This window comes from Xenopus laevis, chromosome 3L (genome assembly GCF_017654675.1).
Source record: "Xenopus laevis strain J_2021 chromosome 3L, Xenopus_laevis_v10.1, whole genome shotgun sequence".
Lineage (NCBI taxonomy): Eukaryota > Metazoa > Chordata > Amphibia > Anura > Pipidae > Xenopus > Xenopus laevis.
In genome coordinates this window covers 39,843,758-39,856,838 of record NC_054375.1, presented here as the reverse complement: position 1 = coordinate 39,856,838, position 13,081 = coordinate 39,843,758, and the positions used below count along the sequence as shown (strand labels likewise).

The window sequence follows — 13,081 nt, the reverse complement described above, 5'->3', positions numbered from 1 at the left end:
TAGACTGTTTTCAGGAAAAATTTGGTAAATTCAAGGTTTAGTAATTGGGCCCCTACATTTCATATGCCAGGGGATCTAGGGTCCACTGTGAACTAACACACACTCCTGTGACTGACATCAGTTAACTTTATTTCCCAACTATGATCTGATATGTGCAAAGAGTCTGCTGTATGTAAGGTATGACTAGCAATCTATGGTTGATGATGGCACAGTTGACCCACTTTCTAGATTGTTTCACATCTATACTATCCAGGGCAGTGCCCCATCTAAGCGTACCCACTAGTTTGTCAGTTGGAACCCATTGTACAATGAAACATTTTCTAGAGAATGTCCAAATATGTGCAATACTGTTAATTCATTGTACATGGGTAGGCAGTGCACTATGCCACCCTGTACATTTCTTCATTATAACGTATACAACGCTTTTCTAATATAAATACAGATGTTTGCACAAAAGGAGACCAAAACTAAATGGATATACCGAGCTTACCAAATTAACAATAAAAAATCTAAATCATCAAATTTATATTTATGCATATAAATCAAGATTTACTTCCAAGCAACAATTATAGATGAACGGACCGCTATATACAAAAAAATGCAGCGCACAGTTCTGTCATATTGTCTGGTGGCTTTGAATTATAATCAAGATGTTACATTAAGTGTCTCAAATGAGGATGTTAAATAGCTCCAGACTGAGGGAGCAGAGACGAGAGATGCCGGTGTACTAGATGTACTGGCACCAGCGAAGTCTTTAATCACCAAACAATTCTAGGTTGATCATGTAGAAAGAACTTTAATAGGGTTATACAGAGAGTTCTATTTTCAGAGACTGCTGTCTGCATGATCAATTGCTAATTTAAGAGAGATTAGTTTGTCTTTAGAGAAATGACAGTAGCCTGCATAAATGCAGGGATACTTAGCATGTTATTTAACACTTCCAAAGCATATAAAAGCATATGCATGCACAACCATGTACAATTTGATTTTTAATAAGGCCAACTATAGTCAGTAAAGCAGGAATTTAGCAAACCACTCAATTAGAATATATGTTATCATTTTAATTGCCACCAGAGGATGTTTTAATTTGCTTGCTTACTATTGAGATAATAATGTCCCCGTTCCCAATGTCTAGACCTGAATGCTTCTAGAGATGACTCAGAAACTGCATTTCAGTGTTTTCACTAGCCGCCATGTCCATGTTACAAGGGATTAATACCCTCAAGGGTAAATAAGAGGGCATTATATTAAGAAGACTGGTTCAATGTCAGGGGATCTGCATGAATATGATGCCAGTTACTTATCCACTGAGCATTCCCTTTACTTTTCCTGCAAAATGAATGGATCTAATTCAACGTAATGTGTAAGTCAGAAGAAACATTACAGAAATACTACAATTCATTTATATGATGGAAAGGTACTTACAGCGATGTGAGAGACTTCAATCCACTAAAAGCATCTGCTGCAATTTCAGATATCTGATTCTTGCTAATATCGCTGTGAAAATGAAAAATCATAGTCAGAGTAATGAATGGCGAGGCGTCCTACTGATAACACAGGGAAACCCATAAAAAAGTCAGGGCAGAAGAGAATTTATTTTTCCTACTTCTCCTAGGCACAAGCAGAGTCTCCTGTTTGTTCTTCCTCATTTAGCAATGTTTTATGTTACAGTAGTCACATACGGTTAATGGCGTTATGGTTACGATTATAGCTGTGCAATGTTTTAGCGGAATGAACAAAAAAAAAAAAAGAAACTTCAAGTTCTCCTTGCTGGTGGTTTTTATTTTCTGCAGTCAGCAACATAAAGTCAAGAACAGCACCAGCCAAGGTCATAAATTACTTTATTTAAATAAGATTACTGCGGATATGTTTATTTCTTTGTTAATGCTGTAGGATAAGAAATACACTATGAAATTAATTTGTGTTTGGCATCAAAAACCGGATCATTTTATTACATTACCATATATTTCTATGCTCACATTTCTTTAAAGCGAGTCTATTTTTTCCCCTTATTTGCACTGTTGCTTATAATCCCAGAGGAAACCTGCATTATAACTGATATGTCAAAGATATGACTCTCTGATCAAACACATTGGTCTAATGACCTTTCCTCTTGCTTGATGGGGTCTGATTGCTTGACGATTACTAATTTGTGCTGAGCAAAAATTACACATCTTTTTGGATTTCACAGTTTACTTTCCAAAATGGAATGATAATAATTGTTCAAAACTGCCCTCAAGTTCTCTTCATAGGGAGTAAGGGTTTAGAAGAGTGTTAGTGCTCGCTGCTGTCATATCTATCTGCTTTGATAAATAGGTCAATTTGTTGATATTTTCTTGATTTTTAGGAAAAAAAGATCAAACTTTTAATATCTAATATATATGCCCCTTGGTATTTATGTATCAACACAAAGCTAATAACACAGCAAGTACTTCTTAAAGTTATGATATCTTAGCTGTAGTGTACTCAGGAACTCATCACTTCTTATGAACAGAATGGATAATGTTTTGCCAAGGTCAGATACTAAAGGTAACAGGCAGGAACATGGAAGCAAGTGTTCCTTAACTGTGCATCTATGTCACCACCAGCCTCTGACATAAGCAAATCATTTCCATTTTTTTTATGGAGAGAGTGAGACACCATCTCAGAATCTATAAGAATCAATAACTGCCATGGTTCTCCCTAAGGTCAAAACCAAACTTGTGCCACAGGATGGTACATAGGCATTTTGATGTATCATATGATTAAGGCTTACTATAAAAGAGTTTAAAAGGAAAACAAGTAGTTAAGAGCATGCTGTACTAGTTGAGCAAAACCTGCTAAGCTGATATATTCTAGTTGTTTAAATACCATAATTAAAATTGATCTAAATTATAGGTTGTTAAAATACCAGTAACACCACAAATTATCATTTGCCATATATTTTTTGTTATTGATTCTTTGCTTTCAATCTGATCTTTAGATAACATACATTATAGATAGAGGCCAAATGGGTAACATTCTTTTTTCCTTTAAACATCAAGTTTTTTTTTCTTTTAGAGTACTGCCTTTTTTGGTGCATGGACGGCCTTCAAAACTATGTGGGGATACTTTTCTTTTAAATTAATTTGATTTCTACTTAGAATGTGGCTTTTCAACAAGCAAAAAGGGCAAGTTCGTTAGAATCAAAATTTGAGGTTGTTTACCAATTTTCGAGGTTGAAAAAAGCAAGTGATCATGTAAAAAAAAACAGGACAAAACACACCATTTTTTAGAAGATCACTTTGAGATTCAAGAAAAAAGCACCAATTCGATTTTTGATAAATCTGCCCCTTAACGTGAGAATTTTAGCAATACTGTCTTTTTATCATACTCTTCTTTTGAACTTACATTCTCTTGAGTTTTTTGTACGGAGTAAAAACACCAGCAGGAATAGCCTTGATTGAATTCTGTTCCAGGCGTCTGAAAGAAAGATGCCAGAAACAAGACATAAAAATATTATTTGTAGCATCTGCTTACCATGACTACAGCAAAGCGGCCCAGAGCTGCGTCATTCACCTACAATGTGAAAACATGGATGAAAGTAAAACTTTTGATGTTTGTTTCTCTGACTTCTCGTTGCTCAAAATGATACTACTAGTTGTTATCTGTCTCCATCAGACAACCCATTGGGTATTGTTCTGGAAGTATTGGCAGGAGCATAAAGACCTGTTCAAACTTTAATCGTACTTTTTCTATAATGCTAGGTTTCAAGAACATTTACTTTCTTATATCTGTATTTTCCTTTCTTAAGCTAAAACTTTATTATTGTTATTATATTGAACTAGTGGTTATTGTGGCCATTGCTGTCAAAAGCATAATAACAGCATAATGTTTATTCTGAAATCCAAGCATCACAAATGACTATGTGCTCAGTCTACCGCTAATTCTCTCTGATCAAATGGAAAAAATGAGCAGAAAATGCCAATATCTGCAGATATTGTGGCATACAATAATCAAAGAAAATAACCAATGAATAGCATAATTTTGTTTTGACTTAGCAAAGATACATTCCCATTATAAAATGTCTTAAACTTTGGAAAAAAAATAGGAGAATAAAAAAACTGCTTAAAATGTATCTAAATTATAAGTACTGTGCTACGCAATATGATGGCGCTATATAAATACATGTTAATAATAATAATAAGTAATGCTAACATACATCATCCTACCTACATTATAAACACATGCATCTAGCACAAACTTGGGTGCCGAGGTGATCTGGGATCACTTCTCACTGCTCTATTAGCCAAAAGTACATCATTTGTGGTATGCTGTAAATGAAGAGTAGGGCAATAAAGGGTATAACTGTATTGATTTATCATCCCCAGGAAAATAACAACTATTAGAACTGCTACTGTTTTATGTCATTGGTTGACTTTTACGGTGGCATTGGATGGTGACCTTGGAGTGTGACATTGGATGGTGGCAGTGGAGTATGGAGTTGTGTGTGTAACAAAGAAGTAAGAGTTTTACTACACCCAGATTTATAAAACTACCACTACCTCAATGTATTGGGCACATGATGATAAGCATTGTAGTCTTCAGTTCAGTGTATTAATAACATTATAATTAGGATTTAGAATGATACTTTGGACAAAATGGAATTGTATCATACTATTTCTTTTTGCAGTAGTAGATCAATGCACACACAAATGTTGTGAATCTTCATAGATGCATTCTGTGAAACAATTTTGCATACAATCTTCCTTATATGTTGGAGAAACCGATAAAATAATCATGTAAGGCTCTGAAATGCCTGTTTATTGCTAAGAGGAAAAGGTCTGCAATATGCTGAGTAATTTCAGTTTACAAAGCATGAAATAAGAGGAAATAATAAAGCTGACAAGTACCTTGTTCTAACTTTCAGGTTGGAAGGGTCTAGATCAAACTTGTTAACCAGTGAGAGTGTCTGTAGAATACTAATGAATGCGTCATCTTATTTGTATGTGTATGTATCTCCCATATTATGGGGTAAATTTATCAACGAGTGAAGTTAATAGTGAAGTTCCGCCACTAGAGTGAAATTCCGTAGCTCTCAATTCATTTCTATGGGATTTTGAAAGGCGTATTTATCAATGGGTGAACGTGAAAGTTCACCCTTTGATAAATACGCCTATAAAAATCCCATAGAAATGAATGGAGAGTGGTGGAATTTCACTCTAGTGGCGGAACTTCACTATTAACTTCACTCTTTGATAAATATACCCCATATACTTCATTTTAATCAAATAATTTTTTTTTTTTTTTTTAAATGATTCCCCTTTTCTTTGTAATATAACAACAGTACCTTGTACTTAAACCCAACTGAGATATAATTACTCCTTATTGGAGGCAAAACAACCATATTAGGTTTAATTAATGTTAAAAATATTTTTTAGAAGCCTTATGGTATGGAGATCCATATTAAGATCCCCAAGCGTTCTGGATAACAGGACCCATATCTGTACGATGTTTAAAATAGTTATAAAATGTGCTCCAGTTTTCTAATTCACAGACGTGTCAAGACTTTTAGAACTATGAAGATTATTTCAATGTACAAGAAATGCAAAACAGATCTTTAGGTATTGTTGTGCTGGCCCTTTATCTAACTTTGATTTTTGAATGCCTACAAATTGAATACAGCATAATGTATGTATGGATCCTGTTTTTGTTTGTTTGTTTTTAGGTTTATTGCCTAAATTGCTGAAAAGTCTTTTGTGAAAACATTTATACAGATTGTGCCCAAGAAAATTCTCTTCTGGTTGCAATTGCCTTTTTGTTTTTTCCATAACAAATTGCCATAAGTAGTTTTCTACAGTTTATCACAATAGACACATATCTCTGATTATCATATACATTTTTTTTAATTTTATTTGTTCTGCTGTGTACCTAATCACAGTGTACTTTGCAGTACTTCTACATTCATTTTTCAGATTCCCATAAGCCTACATTCAGAAACATGTCCAACATTTACTTATATTGTATGCTAATCTTGGTCTTGTAAATTTAGCAGGAAAATACAAATATAATCAAAATTCTAATTAAACTTGTATAAATAAATATGTAACTGTGAATCATTTCCTGTCCAATGAGGCTTATATTATATTTGATACTTTAGGCTGGAAATGGCTGAAAGAAAAGCTTTTCTGAGAGAAGTGATTAACTATATAAAATTGTATAAACATAAGTAGTCTGATCCTCAAAGTCCATCCTCAACGTCAGTTAAGGTAAAACTTGAGATGAATGCCTTTTTGGTTAAGTATAGTGACCGCTTCTTGTATATCTGCATGTTGTGAGCTCTAGAGTCTTTAAACAAATAATGGACCAAAAAGTGGGGGTTAAGTACAAAATGTTTGAAAAATGTTGCTCTAAGTGGAACTAACAGAATGAAAGAAGAAAATGACAAGAAAGCAAAATAGGGAAATTAACTACATTTCACCTAATGGTGTGTTTTACATATCCCTTGGCTGCTAGTCCCTCCCTCTACCATGTGCACCCTGGCAATGCACTTGTTTCTCTAAAAAATCATTAAAAATATAATATACAGGGGTGATTCTCTACCAAGATGCCCCCCCCCCCAGTGCTTTCCTTTCCTGTGCAGGAGGGGGAGCCAAATCTCTTGTGCGAAGATCAAAATTTCGCTCTCTGCGCTAGAACAACCGAATTTCTGTTTCAAAAACAGATATTTGTCTTTTAAAGTTAACAGGAGTGGAATTTTGCCGCCCATGGAAACTTGTTTGGCGCTGCCACCAAAGGCGACTCGTTCAACTAGCCCCATTGGAGAAGCACCCCCTATAATATAATTACAAAAATATAGAGATGTAAAACCAGTAGCTTGTTATTAAACTTACATTTGTATGTAATGACTAATGATTACCTGTGATTTAGCTGATCAAATATTCAAAGGAACATTCTAAACCTTAAAATGGAAATCACTTTTGTTGGATCACATTGAGTAAAAAAGGCTGATGAATGGGAAAATGTGTACACAATGGTGCAACATATTAGATCCTGCATTCTTATGCTTTGTTTATCTCTCTCTCTCTCTCTCTCTCTCTCTCTCTCTCTCTCTATATATATAGAGAGAGAGAGAGAGATCAAAAATAACTAGGTTTGCAATCAAAAATTCTATAGAGATTCCAGCGTAAAATAAAACATATTTAAAATCAGATGATCTTAACGCTTATTTTTAAATACACTATTTTTATCAGCTCCATCTGCTTTGTTCCCAGATGAGAAAAAAATAAAATACATTATTCTTTCATTCTACAGCCCTGTTAGTTCAAACCTCAGTGGGTCGATTTGTCTTCAAGACTAAACGTGCATCCAAGAAAGGGAGCAGGATCCAAAATTTGATTTACTTTGCATCAGCTGTCTCCCTTTAGCGAGGATCAGTTAGTATTTGTTACCCTGTGCAGTGAAGGAGCACTTCTCTTGCAATCTTTCTATTTCAAACAACATCTAATGTATAATGGTTTGTCAGGCTTCTCCATAACACAGACAAATCACAGGCATGAAAAAAAACTGGAGCATCAGTGCTGATAATTCTTGGCTGTCAAATGAATTGAGTCTACAAATGAGACGGCCACGCTCTATTAACAATGCCTTTGTGCTCTGCTTGAGATCTGTCATAAAATGTCCCTTCTGTACTTTTTTTTGGCAGGCAAATTTCTTTCTGGAAAGGTTACAATATGTAAACTTGATTTTTGCAATACAGTCATCAAGGCAGTAAATAATAAGGGAGCTTGGTTTAGTGAATTCTGCTAGGCTGTATATTAAAGCTGGTTAATAGGAATGATTTATATTTTAACTTTACAATTATAAGGAATACTATCATAAACAAACACACAGTTCTTTGCTATGATATGAAACACGGGACTGCATTTACATCCCATAATGTAGCACCAACAAGTGCTGTCAGGGAGGTAGTTGGTAGACTCTGTAACACAGGCTATAGACAACCTCCACTGGTGAATGTATTTATTAAAACACCTATTGGTAGGCACCCCCCAACAACAGTGTGTTACTCAGCTCCTGCTGGGGCTTATAATACTGCAATGACAACTTGTGGAACGCCTTATAATAGGATTATGTATTCAAATATCATATTAGAAGCCTTTTGTATAGAGAGACCACTTTGGAAAGTCCACTTTACTCTATAGTCATTAAATTATTAACAGGGTAAAGGAATTGTAACTGCAATACTGCCTGCTAAAGACCTAATAAAACAGCATACAACCACCACCCTAGAAAGTAGCTATTTAACACATAAGCAAAAGTGCAGAAAGGATAGATACAGGGGGAAAAGTAAAAACAGGTTGACCGATGACTCCAACTGGGATATGTATAGGATCATTATCTAACCCAGAATACCATTGGCTAGCTCTATTGCAGTTATCCCCAGCCAATAGCTTATAAGCAATATGTTGCTCACTAAGCCCTTGGATGGCCTCGAAATATTTGAATTACTGGCTTGGAGGCGAGTTTTGGTTGCATAAAAACAAGGTGTACTGCCAAACAGAACCTCCTGTAGGGACACAGTCCACATAGTGACTAGCAAATAGCCAATCACAGCACTTATTTTGCACCACCCAGGAACATGTATTTATTCTTGTGCTGCTCTCCAACTCTCTTTACTTCTGAATGTTGCTCATGGGTAAAAAAGGTTTGGGGATCCCTGCTCTATTGCATAATGATTTAGAAAAGGGGCAAAATAATAGAAACATAATTTTTACAGTAGCCTTTATACATTGTATCTTTTAGAAGTCAATTTGCAGAATACCACAATGACAATCGATTGGCTCAGAGCAATCCTTCATCCAGTAACCTTCATCCCAGTGTGGATATTCAATGCACCTTGCTAAAGTGGCAAACAGTATGCATGTGTGAGGGGTCCATGGAGCAATACCTTGTTCCATTTCAGTCCATTGGACCATGTGAGTTTGATGGGGTTAATAAAAAGAGGAAATGCAATAAAAGCTCTTCACGGCTTGCTACTGTAATTACAGCAAAAACAGCAAGAAGGTCTAGATGAATTACACCAATAATTAACATTTTAAGATTAAAACTCTTTACACTATCAAAAGTATAGCTACAAGTGTTAATGACCTGAACATCCAACAAGAGCTGTAAATGCATTTCAATTCTAATAATAGGATAAAAGATAAAAATATATATTTTCATTATCACTCTGGTGTTTATTGAATTATATACTCCATATAAAATGTCATGCCAGTTCCTACTCTGCCTATGCCATTGGTAAAAAAACTTTGCTTACATCTCGATAATGCCTTCTGGCAAGTTGGCAGGAATTTCAGTCAGGCCTTTCCCTCGACAGTCCACCACATTGTTGCTGCAGGTACAGGCAGATGGGCAGCTGACTGCGTTGGCATTGCATGATGGAGGCTCATTTTGGGTTCCTGCAAAAATAAAAGCAAGTGTGAGGATCATACAACATAATACCAGAGCTATCTATTTTGTACTGGCATACATTATTAATCATTCTTATTGTTTTTAATGCAATACAATTGGAGGACAAGTCAAACGTTGACAAACCAACAGAAATTAAGAACAAACTTCCTCCTCTCATTATAAAAAGAATAATTACTCATAGAAAGATATGGGATGTATGCCTTAAAAAAGGATTCAATTACTCATAGGATATATAGCTCTATTTAGTCAGGGAGATGATTATGGTTAAATAATATTTGCATTGCCGGACGGTTCCATATACACTTGCACCAAACACCATGCATAGCTCATAGCCGGCAAAGATAACTGTACGGTACAGATCCCTTACATAAATTTGCTCAGGGAAAACACATGGCCACTTGCAAAATGTTAATAACCGACCCACTAAGGGCCCATTTAAAGAGGAAAAATAGTTCGAATTTCAAATGTTTTTTTTGGCTACTTCGACCATCGAATGGGCTACTTCGAATCGAACAATTTGAACTAAAAATCGTTCAACTATTTTACCATTCGATAGTCGAAGTACTGTCTCTTTAAAAAATTCTTCGACCCCCTAGTTTGCCACCTAAAACTTACCGAGGCCAATGTTAGCCTATGGGAAAGGTCCCCATAGGCTTCCCAACAAATCGTTCGATTCAAAGGACATAATCGTTCGATCGAACGATTATTCCTTCGATCGTTCGATCGTAAGAATAGCGCTAAATCCTTCGACTTCGCCGAAGGATTTCAGTTCGGCAGTCGAATATCCACGGTTAATTAACCCTCAATATTCGACCCTAGGTAAATTTGCCCCTAAGTGTTATATGTGCACAGGTGGCTTTCCAGAATTTGCTGAAGGTAATCATGTTGTTATTAATGTCATCCATATAATTAGTATGGCGCCTATATAACTAAGTATTTATTGGCACACATTTTGGAATCATGCAAATTTATTTCACTTTACAGTAAAAGTTTTAAGATCTTCAACAACTTGACTTAAAAATGTTCAGACTTCTATAATAACAAATGCCTCTTTATCCCCTCAAAATAATTTAGTTTTAAAGTGATTTACAGTGCCTTTCATACAATTTGCTCTAGGTTCAGCACTCCGTAGACTACATCAAAACAATTCCCCCCCTCCAAAATACACTTTGAAAGCCCAGACCGTTTCTTATTCACTGCCATCAATGCATTATGATATGGCAAAAGTGTTTTTTTTATTCTGCTTAATGGTAGAAGGTTTATGAAATTCTAACTGCTGGATGGTAGAGTTGCTAAGCAGCAGAAAGATATAGAGTTCTTCAAGAAAGGAAAGCTGCCCGCTTCACTTAGAAGGATAAAGGATATTTACAACCTTTTAAAATAAATTTTCAGATAGCAGCTGCATTGACAAGATACAACACAGAATGTTCAGTTCATTTAATTGTTACATTAATTGACTGAAATATTTGCAGAATTTAGATACTGGATACTCTCAATCCACTTATTCCAAAAAAAAAAATAGGAAAGAAAAGAACGATATTTATTTGGATGAGACCAGTCTGAAATGTCAGCATTTTGATATGCAGATATATTTTCCACAAACGGGCAGAAAAAAAAATAGTAAATTGCAAGCAACTGGCAATGTATATCAAGGGGCAATCTTTCTTGACAAAAGAAAAGAGAATTACTGAAATCCCAAGTCCTCCATTTGAAAAATGTCAAGGATTCCGCCGAGACTTGGCGTCTGTATGCTTGAATTTCCATTAGCTCAAAGAGATAGTAGCCAATAGTCATCGTTCTTTTCATCTGTCAATACAGTGTTGACAGGATCCAAAAGTTTAAAAAAAAAAAGCGAGAGAAGCCATCAAATATGATTTTTTTTCACATTCCTCTATGGAGCTAAAAGGGCTAATTCCACAAACTGTTGTAGTTGCAAAAGCCACGTTAATAAATCTGGGTTTTGAAATGTGAATTATGATTGGGTGAAAAATAATGGGTTTGACACAGTAGTGTCTTTTATTTATATAGCACTGACCTATTCCACAGCAGTTTACAAAGAAGTTCATCATTCACAACCATGAAATATTTGTTCTTGTGGAATTTATGATCGTATGCCCCCATCACATGCACATGGGGAGGGCTATTTACTAAAATCCGAATTTATCTCATTATTTAAATAAAAAAGCCACAACCAAACTCCTGTACCCGATTTTACATTATTTAATATTAAACGATAAAATCAGGTGAAATCCTGAAGCGTACGATTGTTTCAGAGTTTTTTCCTGAATCGCTTATTTTTTTCGGGCTTGTTCCCGAAAAGCCCAAATTTTTCAGATTTTTATCTGAAAAGTCAGAAATGGTCCGATTTTGGGCCAATTCCAGCACAGACCACATAAACTTCAAAATAGGATAGGTACCTCTGCCATTGATTTATACACAACCTCGACAGGTCTGAGATGGCGGATTTTTTGGAATCAGGCTCCAAACCTAACTTAAATGAGAAGGAAACCCTTTTGCAAAAAACACCATACCCCCCACCCCAGGTAAACCCCCCTCTCTTCTCCCCCATGCTAACTACCCCCCCCCGGGTATGCGCAGTTGGAGCAATTTGCCGGTTTGCGACAACTGCGCATGCATGGAATTACACGGAAATTGCCAATCTCCCAGTCATCTTACCGAGGATGCGGAAGATGGATGCGTGGAACTCCGCTGGAAGAATTTGCGCCGAGGGGTAAGTATGGAGTATGGGCCATTTCCCAGGGGGGGGGGTCTACCTGGGGTGGGGGGTACGAGGTTTTTTGCAAAAAGGGTTTCCTTCTCCTTTAAGCATAAACTAGAACAGAAGTGCTATTGGCACATTTTAAAAACAAGTGGAATTAAACAATGCATGTTCCCTTGAACCTTTTCATTCTGTGCAAATACATACTTGGGTTTTTTGGTTACAAAATTTACCAAAGCCATAAAATTGTCAAGCTGCCATACTGTGTTACCTTAATCCTTATGGTAATCAGAAATGTATGTTGTATTTCCTCTGTTACAATATTATATTGTCAATAACTTTGTGAATGTCGTGTTACCTTGATTATGGTATACTGAGCTGAATTCTATGACAGACTACCAGTGATATAGATTTTCTATTTCCAAATTTAATTGAAAACTAGCAACATGCAATCCCGGAAATCATAATGATATTTTCTTGATTATACCACATCTTAAATGTAATGCTTATACACACACAAATGTACAGAGTATTATAATTCAGAGACTAGATTAATTACAGATGAATTAAAAATAAAAAATAAAATAATTAAATAATAAAACTAGATTAATTACAGGAATGGATAATTGAACTCATAAAGGCTTGGGAAATGGCATTTATTCACCTTGATAACAATGATCAAGACATGATCAAGATGTAAAAATTCATACAAGCCAATATTGTTTTTCAAATGAAATTTGGATCAATAATAAAAAGACCCTTTGAATTCTGTTGTGCTAAAATATAGGGTTAGGCCAATTTAAAAATTGTAATTTCACTGACAATCCTACAGAAACTCTTTAAATGTCTGTTTTGCTATTTGTTTCATGTGTGAAACTTCATAGACAGGTATAAGGCCTTTATCATTTTTGCAAGACTCAATAGAAAATA

General features: G+C 35.4%; 1 protein-coding gene across 1 annotated transcript in view; it reads right to left on the bottom strand.

Moving 5' to 3' along the window:
• LOC108710233 (slit homolog 3 protein) overlaps nucleotides 1-13,081 on the bottom strand; it is a 406,008-nt gene that overhangs the window by 99,776 nt on the left and 293,151 nt on the right. The window contains exons 9-11 of the mRNA XM_041586150.1: nucleotides 9,278-9,419; nucleotides 3,370-3,441; nucleotides 1,426-1,497 (exon numbers count right to left, since the gene is read on the bottom strand). Coding sequence (XP_041442084.1) covers nucleotides 1,426-1,497; nucleotides 3,370-3,441; nucleotides 9,278-9,419 — 286 coding nt within the window. The remainder of the gene's footprint in view (nucleotides 1-1,425; nucleotides 1,498-3,369; nucleotides 3,442-9,277; nucleotides 9,420-13,081) is intronic.